This window comes from Theropithecus gelada, chromosome 9, assembly GCF_003255815.1.
Source record: "Theropithecus gelada isolate Dixy chromosome 9, Tgel_1.0, whole genome shotgun sequence".
Classification (NCBI taxonomy): Eukaryota; Metazoa; Chordata; class Mammalia; order Primates; family Cercopithecidae; genus Theropithecus; species Theropithecus gelada.
The window spans coordinates 83,033,406-83,053,903 of record NC_037677.1 but is presented as its reverse complement, the minus strand read 5'-3'; the positions used below and the strand labels follow the sequence as shown (position 1 = coordinate 83,053,903).

The following is a 20,498-nucleotide window of genomic DNA, read 5'->3' as shown; positions in this document are numbered from 1 at the left end:
GAGCCATTCCTTCTCCTTGAAATGCTTCCCTCCCACCACCTCCCTGATGTCCACTGCCCTCGTTGTCTTTTTGTGTCTCTGCTATTTCTCAATCTCCTTTATGGGGCCTTGCTCTTGACCCCACCTCTAGGTTTATTTGGTCTTTAAGAACCAGTTACTTGTCTAGGTCTAAACAACCAATGTCTATTCAGTTGCTCAAGCTGGAAACCTAGGGTTGTTCCCTTTCCCCCATCCTTACATTCATTCTACCAGTAAGTCCTATAGCGCCCACTTGCAAAATATACTTTCAAGTCCATCTTACTTCTATTTCTCTCTGATGTCACCATCCTAATCTAGGCCATCCTTATGTCTTACTTGAAAATAGTGCAATAGCATCCTTTCTGAGTTTTCCTTCCCCTCTCCTTCCACTTGGAATTGCTGCAGTTTATTCACTGAAATCCTAGAGATGTTTTTTATAATATAAATTATACCATCTCACTCATTATCTTTGCTTTACCCCTTTAATAGCTTTTCATTTCACTAAGAATTCAATTCTTTCTCACCATCTGCAAGACCATGTCTAAAACAGACTCTGCTTATGTCTCCAAATTGACCTGTAGCTATTCTTTCTCTTGATCTAAAGGCTCTGGCTCACCAGCTTCCTTCTCCAAACTAGAGCCAGAAAATATTCTGTTTCTTCTGCTTTGAGAGCCTTTCCCTTAGATTTTCTATGGGGTGGCTCACTGATCCTTCAATATCAGCCTAAATGCTACATTGTCAAACAGGTCTTCATTTTACTGCCAAATAGATCTTCCCCTTTATTCTGTATTCAGCACTCTTTCTGTGACCTTTAAAACACTTTCTCTTAACAACATATTTGTTTACCTCTGTATTAACAAGAGGTACTACTAAAATTTTAGCCCTGAGAACACAGATACTCTGTTTATTTCACTTACCCCCCTTACCCCTAATCTCTAGCACAATGTCATATATGAGGTACTCAAAAAATGCTTGTTGAATGAGTAAACGAATGAACAGTGTAAGGATCAGTCTGAGTAGAGTACTGTGTAAAGGCAAGGTGACACACCCGGAGAAGTGTGGTTGTTAAGAGGGGGTCTAGGGTGGTAGTTAAATGTTGCATAACCATTATTTTAACTAACATGACTGTTTGTTTCTTAGTTTCCATTGGGAGGATTGGGTGAGATAACGTGCAAAAATGCCTAAAATAAAAATATTGTACTCAAAAGGCTGTCTTTTGTGCAGCTCTCCTCCTTGCACTAGACTGTATGGCCAAGAAAAGTGAGAGTGTCCTCATAGAATACCTCCCCTTTTCATATCCCTCTGTCTATTCTCTTTGTTTGTTCTGGGAAATGAACAAGAACCCTAGAGACTGTGGCATGGCTGTGTGCAGAATGTGTGTCCAGCAATTCTTGCACCTCTAATAGCATATTCCCACCTGCGGGTAGGTCATAACCCAACCACTGCATGAAAGAGTCCCCTGAAGTCCTAAGAACTGCTGCCCCAGAAATATTCTGGAAGTGCTGCCTTCTGTCTGCCCTCTGAATTCTTTTGTTCCATCCAGCACCCTCAGGTTGAAGAGCCTATATCTTGGGCTTAGTTTTCATTTGTTTGCTTGAACTCCCTTTGGGTTAATTCTTTAAGCTGTTTCTCTCTAGACCACAGTTTTGCTCAGTGTCCCACAACCTCAGGGATCAACACTCATCCCTCTATACCCTGTCCCTGATTTCTGGAATCTCAGCCTGAAAAAGATCTCAGCATCCTCCTTTAACTAGCTGGAGGCCTTAACACAGGGTTACATCATGTGCCTGCCTAGTCATCTGCAGTTCAAGCATGCTTAGTGCTCTGAACCCCATGTCTTTTGCATTTACTTTTTATACTCAACCTCCTTGGCTTCACGGCCTGCCTAAACTTCTTTATTGCTTCTCTGTTTCTTTTTGTCCTTCTGTCAGTGATTGTTGTGACCTTATTTTCACAAAGGATACATTTTTAGGAGTGTTTTTCCAGATTGTGGATAGCGCTTACTTCCATAAATACTGTACTTATGTCAGTAGCAACTCTAGGTCACTCTTTAAATCACTCTGTGGATAATTATAGTTGTGTTTTAAAACCATCAATCACTATTGCTGTATTTACCTGAAGTGGCTGATTTTGAAGCTAGAATGGTTATGTTGGAAATATAATAAATATTAACTATTTACTACTGAAAGGGACAAACTTTTAAAGGACATGTGGTACATGATAAATAGTGGATTCAAGTTATAAAATCATATTGATTTATCTTCTTTTTTCTCAACTTCCCTTTCTTCTTACCCTTTCTGTCTTATGCCGTGAAAATCTAAGGTAGCTAGCTCAGATTATAGTGTATGAACTGTTATACTAACATGCTTTAAGTTTACGAGTTGTACATATCAAATTTCTACTGTAAAGTACTTATTTGGAAAGCATTAATGTTTTGTATCTTATATTCAGACTTCTCTGAACTATTATAATTTTTCTGAAATATTATAGGTCATTAGTTACTTTAATTACAAAATCTGCCATCTTGCAGTTTTTAGAATATTATATTTTATAATGGGAGCTTCCTTTTTATTTGAAATTCAAATACGGATCTCCATCCAAATTGATAACAAATTTTGTGTGCTTCATTTCTCCTCCATATTTGCATATTGAAGTCATCTGAGGCAAGGTATGTAGGAATAGAAGGAGAGAAAAAGAGAAAGAAAGATGTGTGCTCAAGTCAGAGAAGAGAAAACAAATGTGAACACACTGGAATCAAAATAAGTTGAATCCATTGCTGAATTGAAGAAGTGTTTCTGTATTAGAGATTATCCTTCTGTAAAAGCCATATACCTTGCTCAAACTTCTGTCATGTAGAGAATGAACTAGATCAGAAAGGGAATCTCTGAATGAACTATGACAGAAGTTTCAAACTACAGAATTATTGTGAAATGGCCACAATTCCCTACTGATAACTATTGCGGTGAATTTGTTGACTCTTTATTCAGTTGAGTTTAAACATTAAAATGGCCAAAGGTGGCCATGCGCGGTGGCTCACACCTGTAATCCCAGCACTTTGGGAGGCCAAGGTGGGTGGATCACGAGGTCAGGAAATCGAGACCATCCTGGCTAACACGGTGAAACCCCGTCTCTACTAAACATATAAAAAAAATTAGCCGGGCGTGTTGGCGGGCGCCTGTAGTCCCAGCTACTCGGGAGACTGAGGCCAGAGAATGGCGTGAACCCGGGAGTTGGAGGTTGCAGTGAGCCGAGATCGCACCACTGCACTCCAGCCTGGGCGACAGAGTGAGACTCCATCTCAAAAAAAAAAAAAAAAAGGCCAAAGGTATCAGGAAAAGAGAGAAGAAACAGAGAGAGAAATAGAGATAGGAAGATCCAGACAGAGAGAAAGAGATTAAGAGAAAGAGAGAGAGATTATGAATGAATGAATGAATATGAATATGTCTCAAATAAAAGAAGGTTTAAAAAGTGTTTATTGCAGGCTGATAGTCAGTAGACCTGACTCCTACTTTAATCTCTAACAGGAACTTGGTAGGCATCTAACTTCTTTATACCTTTGTTTCCTTATCTGTCAAATAAGGACAAATAAGGTTCTACCTACTGCACAGGTCTGTGGCAATGATAGAATGAAACGTTAGATGTAGAAATGTTTTGAAAGCATGAAATGCTCTCTGCAGATAAAAGTCATATTATACCAAGGATAATATTCTTCTAAAATTTTTTTAATTGACAGATAACATCATATGCTTTTATCATGTACAATATGATGTTTTGAAATATATATGCATTGTACAATGGTTAAATCTACCTAATTAACAAGTGCATTACTTTACATAGTTATGATTTTTATGGTGAGAATACAACCTCCACTCTCCTTACATGTTTCAAAAATACAATATAACATTAACTACAGTTGCCTTGCTGTACAGTAGATCTCTTGAAATTTATTCTCCCTATTAAACTGTAATTATGTAAACTGTGACCAACATCTCCCAACACCTTTTCCTCCCTAACTACCCCAGCCTTTGGTAACAACCCTCCTCCTCCCTAGTTCTATGAGATCAACTTTTTAAGGTTCCACATATGAGTGAGATGGTGTGGTATTCATCTGTTTGTGCCTGGCTTGTTTCACTTAAGATAATATCATCTAGGTTCAACCATACTGTTGCAAATGGCAGAAATTAATTCTTTTTTATGATTGAGTAATATTACATTGTGTCTGTATAACACATTTTCTTTATTCATTCATGCATTGATGGACACTTCGGTTGATTCCATAGCTTGGCTATTGTGAATAGTGCTGCAATAAACATGGGGTGCAGATATGTTTTCAAAATACTAATTTAGTTTACTTTGGATATATACCTAGTAGTGGGATAACATGGTAGTTCTATTTTTAATTTTTTGAGGAATCTTCATACTATTTTCCATAAAGTCTATACTAATTTATATTCTCAGCAACAGTGTATAAGGGTTCCTTTTTCTCCATACCATCCCCAACACTTGTTATCTTTTGTCTTTTTGATAATAGTCATTCTAACAGGGGTAAGGTTAGATCTCATAGTTTTGATTTGCATTTTCCTGAAGATTAGTGACACTGATCATTTTTTCATGTACTCATTGGCCATGTTTATGTTTTTTTGTTTACAAGTGTTTATTAAGTTCTTTTGCCCATTTTTAAATTGGGTTATTTGGGTTTTTGCTACTAAGTTATTTGAGTTTCTTATTTATTTTGGGTATTAAACCCTGGTCATGCGTATAGGTGGCAAATATTTCTTCCATTCTATAGGTTGTGTCTTCATTCTTTTGATTGTTTCCTTAACTGTAAGACTTTTTTGATGTAATCATATTTGTCTATTTTTGTTTTTGCTGCCTGTCTTTTGAGGTTTTATCCAAAAAATCATTGCCTGGATCAGTGTCATGAAGTATTTCCCCTATGTTTTCTTCTAGTAGCTTCATAGTTTTTGGCCTTGCATTTAAGTTTTTAATCCATTTTGAGTTGATTTTTGTGTATGGTGAGAGATAAGGGTCTAATTTCATTTTTCTGCAAAAGTATAACATTCCCACTTTTGAAAAATTAAAGATAAATGAGTGGAACATTTGCTTTTGGATTTTTATAAGTGGGATAATATATTCAAATTGTCAGTGAAATTAAATATTGTGGGCTTAGAAGTCAAACAGATTTATCTTTAAATCCTGACTCTACCTGTCACTTACTATTGTGCAACATTGGACAATTTATGTAATTCTCTGAGTTCCACTATGTCAAATTTACAGAGTCAAAAATGAGTCTTAAATGAGGGAAAGCTCTTTGTATATTGTGGAACACAGAATAACTACTTAATAATTATTAATAGTGGTAATAATAAATGTTAATAGTAGTAATACTACTATTATAAAATAATGACTAATGTTATTGTCAGTATTGGGTTAATTTTTCAGTTTGGTTATGAAGCTTGGTAACCACAGAGCTTTTATGACTAGGAGCATGATTGTTTTAAACTTTTAGTTATTTTCAAAATTACTCAATATAAACACCATCTCACTTAAGGCAGACTCTAAATGTCTAATGTATTAAAGCCTCATGCAAAATAATGTTTGGAGGTAAAACTGAACTGAGTATGTCAGAGTGGAAAATTTGCCTTGTGAGACATGTAGGACATTGTAATGAAGCAAAATTTGGCTCCAATTTTCTGGAATTAAGTGAATTGAGTAAAGTAACCAAGTCGCCATTTTCAGTCAAGAGAAAGTACACACTTTGGGGCAAGGGGGAGACAGAGAATTATGCTGTATTTCTGCCATTGAATACAAACTGTATTTTTACTAACTGTATTTTTAGTTTAAAATTTAAAATATATGATAATCTGTCTCAGAGATTAAGTCTAGCAGCATCTTAACAACAGAATTATTCTAAAATGATTTCTTTAATGATCAATTTGAAAATCAAGTCATTGCAGTAATTGAAATTACAACATGTAACACATAGTGGTGGTGTGAGTTGCTGGGTTTCAAAGGACTAACAGTAACATCATGGCACTCAATGTATGCCCTGATGATAGGGTTGCCCAGGGTGGTGAGGAACTTGTTCAGAGTGTATTCATGCTGACCTTGTTGGAAACAAATGAGTTCTAAGAAATTTCAATTATTTAGTGCCTTGAAAGATAAGAAAACAAATACTTTAAAACATTGAATTGCAATTAGACATATAAATATCTGACATTTTTTTCCCCCAGTTATTACCCTGGTTTGCAGTTTGGGCATCCAAACTTTAGAAATAGAGTTACTTCTTAATAGATCAGGCCACATAGTTCTTAAATTCTGCAATGAAATGTGTACAGTCTTATTTATTCTCAAGCAAAGCACTTTATGTTACTTCTGTGAAACTTCATGGTTTTAATTCCATGATATGAGAGAGGGAGCTTATAGGAGAAGAGTTTGATCTGGATTCTTTTGGAGACTGCTCTATTTTTAGTTAGGCTCACTCGTAAAATGCATCTCTGGAGAGCCGAATGACTTGAATAGTTGAATGAGAGACTTTTAATATTGATGTTTTGGAAGTGGATGAACACCTAAAAGAACAACAATTTTCCTTTTCCTCAATTAATATAAGCCTGCCCTATCTGTTAAGATCTAACTAGTGATTTCAAGATCTACTTAGCATTGCTCCTAGTCAATGACAATGAGGTGAAAGTATTAGTTAAAATGGAAAACACTAGCTGTATTTTTAGTTTTAGAGAAAACTCCATACTGTTTTCCCTGGCTGTACTAATTTACATTCTCACCTACAGTGTAAAAAGTGGCCCGTTTTCTCTGCATCCTCTCTAGCATTTTGTTATTTTTTGTCTTTTTGATAATAGTCATTCTAACTGGTTTAAGATGATGGCTCATTATAGTTTTGATTTGCATTTCCCTAATGATTAATGATGTTGAGCATTTTATCATATACTTGGTCATTTGTATGTCTTCTTTTGAGATATGTCTATTCAGGTCACGTGCCCATGTTTTAATCAAATTATTATTGTTATTATTATTATTATTATTATTAATTTATTTTAAGTTCCTTGTATTTTCTGAATATTAGTCCTTCGCCTGAAGCTTGAAAATATGTACTCCCATTCTTCAGGTTGCTTCTTCACTCTGCTGATTGTTTCCTTTGCTATGAAGAAGCCTTTTTTTTTTTCCTGACATAGTCCCATTTGTGTATTTTTGTTTTTGTTGTCTATGCTTTTGAGGTCTTATTCTTAAAACCTTTGCCTAGACTCAATGTCCTGAAGCAGTTCCCCTGCTTTTTCTTCTAGTAGTTTTATAGTTTGGGGTCTTACATTTAGGTCTTTAATTCATTTTGAGTTGATGTTTTGTATATGGTAAGAGCTAGAGGTCTAGTTTCTAGAAGTCCTGCTGAGTATTTATTCAAAGGAAATAAAATTAGTATATCAAAGTGATATCTGTACTCCCATATTTATTGCAGTACTAGTCACAATAGCCAAGATACAGAATCAATCTAAATGTCCATCAACAGATGAACAGATAAGAAAATGTGGTACATATACCCAACAGAATATTATTTAGCCATAAAAAAGAATGAAGTCCTGTCATTTGCAGCAACATAGATGAACCTGGAGGACACTGTATTAAGTGAAATAGGTCAGTCACAGAAATATAAATACTGCATGTTCTCACTAATATGTAAACTGAATGCATAAAAGTAAAGAGCAGGATTATAGTTATTAGAGGCTGCAAAGAGTAGGGATGAGGGAAAGATAATGAGAAGTTGGTTAATGGATAAAAAATTATAGCTACATAGGAGGAATAAGTTCCAGTGTTCTATAGCACTGCAGGATGAATATAGTTAACAATAATTTATGGTATATTTTCAAAAAGCGAAAAGAATTTTAAATATTCTCAACACAAAGAAATAACAAATGTTTAACGTGATGGATATGATAATTACCCTGACCTGATCATTACACATTATGTACATGTATGAAAATATCACTCTGTATCCCATAAGTATGTACAGTTACTACATGCCAGTTAAAAGTAAAATGAAAAAAAAGAAGGTAAATTAAGTTAACATCTGAATGACATTTGGGCAAATAAATATTTTATGGGCTATCTTCCCTTTCCACAATCACTGAGTATTAATATTTCATAATGATTTCATGATTTAATTAAAAGGAACTAAATAATCTATTTTAGAACTACAGGAAAACAGTTAGAAGGCAATTGACAATTGGTAAATATTACAATGTATGTAATAAAAGATAAGTTGTATTGTTCACCTAAGAACTATGTTGCTATCATTAATTTTGGCCCAGTGATTCCTTTGTTTTGTATCAAATGCTAATTATAGGTCTGAATTCGGCAAGCAGTTTTGATTTCCTCATGACTATTTTTGTCATAAGATTGGGATAGGTATAGCAGAGTTGGTTGATGTGAAAATACAGTCTGAACCTTGTTGAAAACTGGTTTGTAGTTTTGAGGGAATATCTAAATTGGCCAATAACTTTGCAGGATTAAATTTTATCTTTATGTGGGCTGGTTGATAGTTCTTAGCTCTTAGCCAGCTTGTATCTATGGAGTTCATTCAGAAAAGCTGTTAGGCAAGAAATAGGATCCATGGTTTGGGCAGAATCTTAACAATTGTGGCAGCAACCGGACTACCATTTTTCTTGCTTGTAGGTATTAATCAAATATTTCACAATAGATGGATGGAGTTGTCCTTTTGCAATAACTTGGAATTAGAAACTTTTAAGAGGCTCTGCAAGGAGTATGTTTGTGTGAAAGAGCTATGGACTGTCATTATGCCCTCAATGAAGACTTGGATGTTTGAGTTCCCAAATGGGTAGACAATACTGTAGGCCAAGGTGACCGTGAAAATCGTTTATTGCTTCTTCTGACATTTGATCCCAAAGTTGACCATTCAGTGCAAAAGAACTTTAGTGAGTGATGTTTTTGGTCACAAATTTTTATTATAGAAGTTTTGTGCTACATTTTCAAATTGCTTTAGCTGATTTCCATTCTTAGCAATAACTTAATAGCTTTGACTATGTCTTTTAAAGTGCCTGGAAGTCTTTTTTAATCGAAGAGATTGCCTGTGACCTGACTGAGGGGGAAACTGTTCTAAAACATGAGTGAAAGTAGAGAGTGGGCACACTTCAGGCCTCTGGAGATAGTTTTTGAAATTGAGATGAGACCTCATTCTCTCCTAATATGTAAGAGTTGCCTGAGAGTAAGTGATTTAAAGTCCAAATAAATGTAAGCTTTATGAGACAGTGGTTCCCAAGAGTTTCAATTATAAAACTCCCTTATTAACATGATAATCAATTTTGCTTTTGGTATTCATTAATTGATGAAATCCACAACAGAAAACCTCCACAACTTCAGTAACGTTTTAAAGTAATTTTACATCATTTATTCTTTATGTCTGTTATATTGTCTATAAATCATACCCCTTTTTATAGTCCTTCACTGGTGTTTGGAATAAAATAAAACTCTTTATTGTAGTCTTCAAGGTCCTATGAAACCCATCCCCTGCCTACCTCAATGATCTTATTCTCCCATCCCATTCCTTCTTTCTCACTGTATGCTTCAACCATACAGGTCTACTTTCTGATCCTTGAATGTATCGAGGTGATTCCAAACTCTACACCTTTGTCCTTGTTTTTACTTCTACTTAGAAATGATTTTCCTCATCATCATTGCAATAGAGAAGACAATGGTTGGATCTCATTGTCATATAATCTTTATTTCAGAGAGGCCTTCCTGACCACTTAATCTGAACTAGCCTTCCCTACTCCTTGAAATAACCCTACTGCCACTTACATATTGCTAGCCTACTGTATGGTAACCATTATGTAGAATATCCTTTTATTAGCTTAAGAAAAACTAGTGGGGGACTGTTTATTAACAGTGAATAGTGCTGGCTCCCTTATTTGAAAAGTAGGTGTATGTTTTCCTATACTCTAAAATTGTCCATTTTTAACTAAGATTGTGTAGAAAGACAATTTCTATCAAGTATTTTTTCTTTATATTCAGAAATTTTCTCTGTAATAAGTAAATGGGGAAATGAATTTTCCAATTTATTTTTCTAAAATTGAACGTTTGGAAGAACTATTGCTAATCCTGGCATTAAATTATCTGGGGATATTATACCACCTCATGAGATTTTTTAAGGAAAGAAAGGATTATCATGTTGGTTTCAGAATTTATAAATTAAGTTACACTAAATTCTTAGGGTGTTAGAAAAATACTCTATATCCAGTATTGTGCTGGAGCCAACTTGCACTGGCTCATGTAAGATCTGCTTGTTAATTTCCAGGAACTTTGCAAACAGGTTGATTTTGCATGAAAGCTTGAAATTGGCCATGGTGGGAGTATTTACACCATGGAAATTGGCAAATGCTACATACCATAGCTTCCCCCGCTTTTCTCCAACCCAGCCAGCCAGCCAGCATACCAGCATATCATTTTATATATAGCTAATATTTCAGAGGCTGACAATCCAATGATGACAAAGGAATAGGGCTAGCTCAAATTAGTCAAGTCACGTTTATGGGTGTTTAGATTTAAAAAGCCACACCTTTTGGGCATGAAAGAAAAAGATTTTAAAAAATAAATTATTTATACACAAAGGCAGATAGTAAAGATTTTAAAAAATCATGATCTTTGTGGTTGCTTCTTATACCTCCCAGGTCAGGCTGCTGAATTATTTCAAAATATTGTTAAAACATATACTCTGGGTTAAGCAGATGGCTACCTTCTGTAACTTGTGATATCAGCTTTCCCTAACTCCCATACTAATAACACAGCTCAAGTCACTGATTTTTATATGCATTATATCTTAGTTACAGTGAGTGTCTTAGACCATTTCTTTGGGGAAAGAAAAGGATTCAAAGAAGAGTGAGATGGAGGCCCTGATTAATTATAGTCTATAATATCAGAGAAAGTAAAGACTAATGAGAGTTGACCTAAGGTTTTCAGTCCTCCGTAGGAAAGGACTTAAAAGAAAATTTCATGAAAAGACAGGGTTTTGAGTATTATTCTCTGACAAGAACATTTTTGGGGTTGCACTACACAGAAGCACAAGGTATCTATCTTGCTGTGAGATCAGAGACAAATTATTTGTGACAATTCAGAAACAATGCTATTTGGCAATACCTGTATGAAGGTGTAAATAGTAAGATGTGGTCCTATATTGATTAGTTTCCTTTAAAGAGATACAACAGCCTATATGGAAGTTTCCAGTTTGTTTCTTCAGAGACCTGAAATTGAATGTCCTCCATCCAGAATACAATTTGAGAAACAAAAACATCCTGAAATCCCGTCCTTCCCATCCCACACTCTACAGTCAGTGATAAACAGTTGGAAAGTTTGGATAATTCTAAGGAATTGTGTTAGGGCTCATTGTTTAATCTTTTGTAATATCTTCATCAAACAGGTTAATAATCCTATTTATGAGAGGGGAGAAAGCGACTTCAATCATATTTGGATTGTGCTAATTATAATTATGTTCTTGGATGAGGGCTTCATTTTTAATCTTGCTGCATTTCTAGGACTTAAATCTTTATAGGGCACTCTTAGTACTTCACAAAGGATAATATACCATCTGTATGTAGCTGAACAAGTTGTGGTTCTTGATTAGTTTTTATTGTGCAAGAAACTATGATCCCATCAAATGGCCTCACTCTCTGACAAAAAAAAAAAAAAAAAAATTAGGAAAGAGAAAATGTAATACAATTTGACCAAAATTAATTTCCTGAGTACCAAATAAGCTCAGATTCTTGGAAAAATAATCCCAGAACAGTAGATCTCAGGAGTCAATATGAAGAAGTGGTATGAAGGTGCCATTGCTATTCTTCAGACCAAGAGTGGTGAGGGTAATTATAAGGAGGGGTGAAGATAATACTGCAATTAATACTGCTACAACCTTTATCCCCTACCATTTACTGAAAGTAACATTTTATTCTTTGATCTTCACATATAAACCTATTAAGCTGGTATTTTTAAAATATCGTTTTGTAGATGATAACATGGAAATTCAGAAAAAAATGTAAGACAACCCACTCAAAATTTTTGAGGTGTCAGGGCTAGGATTGAAACCCAAATATATGCCTCTTCAAAACCTATGTTTTGGCCGGGCGCGGTGGCTCAAGCCTGTAATCCCAGCACTTTGGGAGGCCGAGACGGGCGGATCACGAGGTCAGGAGATCGGGACCATCCTGGCGAACACCGTGAAACCCCGTCTCTACTAAAAAATACAAAAAACTAGCCGGGCGAGGTGGCGGCGCCTGTAGTCCCAGCTACTCGGGAGGCTGAGGCAGGAGAATGGCGTAAACCCGGGAGGCGGAGCTTGCAGTGAGCTGAGATCCGGCCACTGCACTCCAGCCCGGGCTACAGAGCGAGACTCCGTCTCAAAAACAAAACAAAACAAAACAAAACAAAACCTATGTTTTGTTTTGTGTGTGTGTGTGTGTGTGTGTGTGTGTGTGTGTTTAACATTTTAATAGGCACATACATTCTTACTCTAAAATCAATTTTGTATCCTGCATTTTCACTTAAAAATAATAGAAGAATTTCCTCCATGCCATTAACACTCCTCATAAACATAATTTTAATGGTAGCATAACATTCCATTCTAGGATTATTCTTCATAGTAATGAAATTTCAATTGTTTTTATTTTTATGTGTATCTTTGCACTATTTAAAACTGAATTATTACAAAACATAATGGTGAAGGCTAGGCTAGTTAGACTGAGGTCTAGATGAAAAGCCTCCCAGAAATGGGGAGAGAAGACTAATGCTTTAGTCAGTATTCACTACTGCAGGTCATTTCCCTGGAAGCCACTTGCTAAGCAAGTGAGGACAAAGGTCAGTTTGTGTTTAATTTTTTTAAAATTAAGACTTTTAATATGACATTCTAAATGTGGTGTCTCCTCTCTGGATTGCTAAGGTCTTTGCTTTCATCTTATCCGGCTTCTGACTTCTCTGATAGTGCTCTGATTGTCCTCCTGATAAAACATTTCTTAATGTCTCTTCCACTTTGATTTTTGCATTCTTAGAAAGTCATTTGGAACTTCTTATCTGAGCAAATAAATATCCCAATGTTTTAAGTTCTGCTAAAACTTTCTCATTAACTGCTGAATTCCAATTACAAAATTTATCAATATGTTTCCTACTGACTACCTGTATTGAATCCTATACCTAAAACGTGTTGTACTTCAAACATCTTGTTCAATAGAGTTTATTTACCTGGTTACCTCAGTCTAAGCTGCTTGAGGAAAGAAATATTCTCTATAAAAGCATGGGACATGTATGAAGAACTGTTGCATTTCTACCAGTTGTTTCAAGCAGCTAAGTAGGAGACCAAGTCTTATCTTTTTTAATCCAAAATATTACTTGAGCAGTATTATCTCCCACCATTTACTGAAAGTAACATTATATTCACCAGTCTTCACACATAAAGCTATTGGGTTGGTGTTTTTTTAAATACTATTTATAAATGACTGGCATCTTAGTAGACAGTGGGCCTACAGTAAAAAACACAATTTTAAAATGATCTCTGCCTATGTGGAGCATAAAGTCTAGCAGAAGAGGCACATAAAAAATAAGTAAACATTTTTTTTCTGTAATTGTGTATAGGGCAATACATTCCTGATGTTCTTTTACAAATATAAACAGTAGTAATAGCATTTGCTCTGGAGTTTTAAAATTTTGTTCATATTTATTCTTAAACTAAATTACAAACTTTAATTTAAAGTATGTATCCATTGGTTTTCTGGCAATCTTTGTGATCAAGAAAAAGTCTAAAGCAAAATGAACTTGTTTGATTTTGTTTGTTGGTTGGTTGGTAGGTCACTTATTCATTAAATGATAGAGTACTTTAAAAAATTCTTAGTGCCCTTTTTTGCTGCCATGGAACTACTTTGTTCTCCAGTCTTCCAGAAAATTATTGGATTCCTAACAAGAAAATACATTTGTGGTGTGCCAGAGCACTGTATGGCTCTGCTAAACCTCACAAACTATGCAAACTATGAAAGAGCTTGTCAGATGTGCCAGTAAATCTTCCCTCTCTTGCCATAGGTCCAAGGATCTTATAAAGGAAGCTATCCTTGATAATGACTTTATGAAGAACTTGGAGCTGTCGCAGATCCAGGAGATTGTGGATTGTATGTACCCGGTGGAGTATGGCAAGGACAGTTGCATCATCAAAGAAGGAGATGTGGGGTCACTGGTGTATGTCATGGAAGGTACGGTTTGTAACTCCAATCCTCTGACATTCAAATATTCCCTTTTCATCTTATCAGCTGCACACAGATGGCAATGCATTACATGGAAAATTCAATTTTTCCTTCTTTTATTGAGAAATTAGTTTGAAAAAAGTTGAAATACTACTTAGATACAGTCGTTAACTAATTATGTGAAGTGTTTGTGTTTAGAATATTAATATGAGAATCCACTATTTTGTCAGACATGGAAAAGTTAAAAATGTGAAAAAAGAAAGGTAGTTTATTACACTGAATATTCTGCATGCAGTCAGGTCACTGAGCTAACATACAAAGCTTCAGCAGAAGCTCAAGATCACTGGAAGTATTTTTGGTCCAATAATCTAAGCATCTTCAACTGTACCCTTAACTTTTAATATGTGACTAGTTTTCCTGCTTCTGTAAAAAGAAAATGTTTTTCATGTGTATGACAGAGGCAGATAATAAAGATTGGATGGCATATTACCTGCCTAATTAATAGGAATGATAGCTTGTTTCATACATCCTGTAAAGACTAATATAGGAAGTGTTTTGAAAAAAAAACTGAGGCACCCACTGTGTAAATATGTTTTATGCCTAGCTAATTTTTCATAATAGTTATTTCTGACTTGAAATCTATAATAACATGTTTTTCTTTTGTGGAAAGAAAGTAGCTTGAGATAATGACTGAATCAGCTTGGAAGACAGTGAGTTCAGAAATACCTGTAATGTAAGACGGTGACATGTGAAAACCAGTTTCTTAGGTGGTGATTAATGTTTTATCCAAAACATTTGTGTGATAGTGTCCTATAATTATCAAACTTATAGGTCATTCAGAGAAACGGTGTATTTGGGCAAGTCACTTAATTTCTCTGTTTCACCTAACCAATTTGTGAAAAAAGAAGATATTCTTTCTTTCTGCCAGTGGTTTTCAAGTGGCGATGATTCTGTCTCCCAGGAGACATTTGGTGATATCTGGAGACATTTTTGGTTGTCACAAAGGGGGTGATATTTGGGGGACTGCTGACTTTCTAGTGGGTAAAGGCCAGGCATACTGCCCAAAAGGGTAGCTGCCCAGAACAAAGATTTATCTGGCTCAAAATGTCATTAGAGCCAACAGATGAAAAATCCTGCATTCTGCCTTTTTTATAGGATTGGTATAAAATGAGATAATTTGTATGAATGTTTAATGTAAAGTATAGAACACCACAACATAATAATAAGTATTATTATTTCTATTAAAATATTGACAGTATATAAGAAATATTCTTTCGTCTCAGCATACATCTTTTATTTATTCTTTGTCATCTTTTTGGATATATGTTAGACATTCAGTTTTTAAGTAGTAATTTCTATCATTTTTTCCCTTATAGTTTTCACCCTCTATGTCAACAATATAAAATTCTTCCAAGGCCAAAAATATTATTCATTTAGAATAATAAATAAATATTCATTTAGACTTTCTTCTGGTGACAAAACACAATAAAGAAAAATACACATAATGTACACTTGGCAGAGAATTTCAAATAAAAGAGATGAAATTATAGGACAAGGCTATATGTGGACAGTGAGCAGAAAGGATGGAAAAGTGACAAAAATATATAGAGGTGAAGTATAGAGTATAAAGATAGAGGCAATATCTTAAGAACTACTAACAATTAGAAACCACGTTTAAAGCACTTCTGAGATTATATCAGTAGCTTCATATGGTATTATTTTTCAGATATTATATTGGTCAGCACCTTTTAATAAAACAGGTATTCTATAAAGGAAAGTATACTTTTGCTTCATCTGTTTTCAAATGCTAATTATTGCTATTTCATTCAAGAAACCACAATTTTGAACACCTGTGGATTCAATGTTCCTTCATCTTAAATATTTCTTACAAAAATAGATTCCCAAACAACCATGGAAATCATTTCTAAAATTTATTCATGTTGTCCCTTCTTACTAAGCCTAACTGAAAGTTTTCTAGCTATATTGGAAGAAGCTTGGGAATAATAGTTAATATTTGTTAATGTTTAGAAAATGCCCAACACACAGAGCATGCTTTTTCTAAATATTTTTTATATATAAAATTTATTTAAACCTCAATTCTGTCAGGTAAAGGCTAATATTTATTATTCCATTTTGTAGATGAGGAGTCTGAGGCTTAATGTGGTTAAGTAATTTGCCCAGGTCTCCCAACTAGTTTGTAGTAGAGTCAGGATTGATACCCAGGCTATTTGGATTCATAGCTCAAACTGTTAACTATGGGGCTGTGTATTAGTCAGAGGTCTCCAGAAAAGCAGGACAAATAGGATGTGTGTGTATATATACAGTGAGAAGGAGATTTATTTTAAGGAATTGGTTTATGTGATTGTGGAGGCTGGCAAGTCCAAAATCTACAGGGTAAGGCCCATTGGTCAGAGATGCTACAATTCGAGTCTGAAAGCCATCTGCTGATAGAATTTCCTCTTCCTAGGGGAAAAGTGGGACTTTTTTCTATTCAACTGATAGGATGAGGCTTGCCCACATTATTGGAGGGTGATCAGCTTTACTTAATGTCTATTCATTTAGATGTTACTAAAGAGTATCTTCACCAAAACGTCTACAGTAGAATAATGTTTGAGCAACTTTCTGGTATTGTGCCCTATCCAAGTTGACATGTAAAATCGAACATCACAAGTCAATCGACCCCTTGTCAACTTGGCACCCGTACATATCTTCTTAAACCACATTTAATTTTCAAATAAAGACAAGAACAAGGTTCCACCTAACATGATTCAACAACCCTGTGTGCAACTGCAAATTTACTAACCCTTTCCCCAAAAGAAGACACAAAGTTCTTGGGTGATGTTTATTCATCTCATTGCTATCCCATAGCTTAAATACTATGATGTGAAGTTAACAACACTTAAATACTATGATATAAAGTCAATACATCTTATACTACATGATAAGGAGATAAGAGAGGGAAGCAAACAAAGATGTTTGATGCAAACACACACACACACACACACACACACACACACACACACACACACACACCCCAATGTAACAAAATAAGATAGAAATACTCATGATAGACGATATTGCTTCCCCAGGTAAGTATACTAATATTTTCCCCATTGCTTCATGATAATTTTAATACATTTTCTTTATCTTCCTTTTATTGCTGGATTGACTAAACAGCATGTTATCTTAATTATCCTTTTAAAAACAGAGTTCTAAATAATGTATCAATATTCAGAGTCACAGCTTTTGCAATGATGTTGATTGCCTTCAGAGTCACAGCTTTTGCAATGTTGTTGATTGCCTTCAGTTAAACTCAATAAAATGACTACAATTTTATAACCTGATGCCGATCTTTTCCTAAATGGTAATTCTAGCCAGCTCAGTGTAAGTTTAGCAGATCTTGTGCTAATAGCCTTATGTCAAAATAATTTAAAATTTAAAAATGATCATTTAAATTTTAAAAAGTTTTAATTGAGGAAATGTTTCATTGTATAATTAGTTCAATCTTCTCAAAATTTCGGTAGCAATGCTTTTGATATAGATTCTTTGTTATCTGTGAACATTAATATTTATAAAGAGTATACCATGGAAACAATGAATGAATAGGCTGTAAAGGATCTTCCACAAACTTGCTTACTATCAACATGTTCAGCAAAACACCCAGGGAGTTTATGTGGAAAATCAGTCCAAGTCTTCCTGTCTCTTTTTAGTGAAATTAAGTGGTCTTCATAAAATGATGTGCCTTACAAATTTTTTTGTTTTCATCCTGGACAGTGTTCCAAGTATTATTGCATACCTAAATGCCAAAGGTTCTTACAGTTTTAACAAAGAGAATACTCATATGGTAAGACTTTATTAATTAGGATGACTGGGAAAGAGTCATCTGGGTGTAGTATGCATACATTATCATGTATTTTCAAGCAAGATGAGTTCAGATACTTAAAAGTGCTACCTAGAAGTTTCAATTTCAAGTTTTGATCAACGTTGTTTTGGAATTAACTTTTTAAGGCAGTAGTGTAAGTAGATTATATTGCTTAAAGCTCATTTTATGTTTTAATTATGTTAATATATTTTAGTGAGTCTCACAGAATATTTGGATACAGTTTATTTTCTTAAACAAATAGACGTTGGCCTTAATTATGAGGTAGCATGTGTTAATATCCTTATATTCTTGTTTTCCTTTTTTATTATAAAGATAAACTTCAGTCTACATTCATTCAAAATAAAACAGACTCTGATTTAGTGATTTACAATTGCTGATGTGTTATTTGGGGGTGAATTTTACCTAATATTCTAGTATTGAAAATGTCTAATTTATACCTATTATAGTGATTGATTTGCTTAGAGACATTGGTTTTGTTCATATTATGTGATGTTTCATAGTGGAAGCAGATAAATTTCATTTTAATTTTTGAAATGGCAAGTGTCAGTTTAGTGTCCTTTGACTATTGGTTATTTTAAGGTAAACTTTTTTGATGAAATCATCAATTCTCTTTTTGCATTTCAAATTTTATTTAATTTAAATTAACTTGTTTTGTTTTATTCATTTAATTGATGTACAATAGTTGTAAATAGTCATGTAGACATGGTGATGTTTTGATACATGGAATGTACAGTGACCACATCAGGGTAATTAGCATATCCATCATCTCAAACATTTTTCATTTTCTTTGTGTTAGGAACATTCAATATCCTCCTTGTAGCTGTTTGGAAGTATATAATATAGTATCATTATCTGTAGTCATCCTACAATCCTATAGAATACTAGAACTTGCCAATTTTTTTCATGAGGTGCTTATTAATGATAATAACTTTTGTTAGTTACTCATGTGCCAGGTACTGTTTAGTCACTTTCTAGGTCTTAAAATTTTAATTCTCATAATGACCTTAAGAGGTAGGCATTCTGTTATCTACATGTTAATAAATGGGAAACTGATGCCTGGAGAAGTTAATAACTTGGCCAAGACTAGGCAATCAGTATGTTGAAATACGCCTCTTGGCCATGGAGTCCCCATGCCTAAGGACTATGCGGTGCTAACTTTTGAAGTACTGATTAGAAGTACTGTTGTTACATGTTTATTATGTGTACTCCAGCTTGAGGAGCTCATAAAAGATGCATAGCTTTAAACCATGAGATTAAAAAATGATCTGACTATTTGCAAGAAATAAAACTTGAACAGCAATAGTTCAAAAAGAAAAAAATTCAAGATATTTCCTATAAGTACTTCTTAGGCCTCTCTGCATCCTTTGAATATTAAACTTCTTACTGACCTCTCTGTAGATCATCTGGCATCCATTCCTCTTCTCTTATTAGTTCCTTTTTTCTTATTGAAAGAATGGCTATGATTTGGCTTAATTCTTGGTCCACCTCTGTGTCCTTATTGTTTAGAATTAAACTCCACCATGTACCTGGGAGGCCCTATTTTCTATCTACAATCAATAGCATTGATTTTGTTTTTCTCACTGGTTTCATTTTTATTTTATTTTTTTAAGAAGGAACAATTCTTTCAAGTTATTACACAAATGACTCTTTTAACGGATCATTTGTATACTAACTCTAAGTGTTATGTGATTATTCACATCGACTCTCAAAAGACTAGACTCTCATTTCTATTGGTATTGAACTGAGACTTCACTTATAAAGATTTGCTTCCTTTTCCAGTAAGTTGGTTGATACAATGTGGTCTGCCTGTTATGCTGATGTTCAGCACTATTTGTTATTCAGGGTGGACGTGAATCATGCTAACCACCATCAACAGTAAACTTATGCCATTTCAAACTACAAGTTCTATTTTCCCTCCCCAAACATGTTTTACTGTCTTTACACAATTAAATGATGTAATGAACGTTGACATTCAAAGAGGGATTTTGTATAAAATTGAATGTTAAAAATGAGCCTTTCGATATCAGATGGCATTCAAAACACTACCTGAGAGTGTGAAGGAATTGAATGCATTTTCATATTGATTAGCTCTCAGTAAATTTAACATGAGAAACAGGTCATTTTATTCTTACAATCAGATGTTGCCTTTTGGCCTTATGAGTTTTTTGTGTTAATCTAAAAGCTATCTTTAGAACAGTTGAAATACAAATGTACTTAAAGTTATTCTTGCAACTCCTTTATGGGACCAAGCTTACAATGTTACTGTTAAAGAGAAAGCTTGTGTACTACTTACATAAAAACAAAACAAAACACCTGATTATAAGAGGTTATCATAAATAAGGAGAGTCTTGAAGCAC

The 20,498-nt window shown here is 34.5% G+C and overlaps 1 protein-coding gene across 2 annotated transcripts in view; it reads left to right on the top strand.

Moving 5' to 3' along the window:
* Nucleotides 1–20,498, top strand: part of PRKG1 (protein kinase cGMP-dependent 1) — a 1,342,290-nt gene that overhangs the window by 155,359 nt on the left and 1,166,433 nt on the right. For both annotated transcript variants that reach the window (XM_025395656.1, XM_025395655.1), the window contains exon 2: nt 14,101–14,267. In XM_025395656.1, coding sequence (XP_025251441.1) covers nt 14,101–14,267 — 167 coding nt within the window. The remainder of the gene's footprint in view (nt 1–14,100; nt 14,268–20,498) is intronic.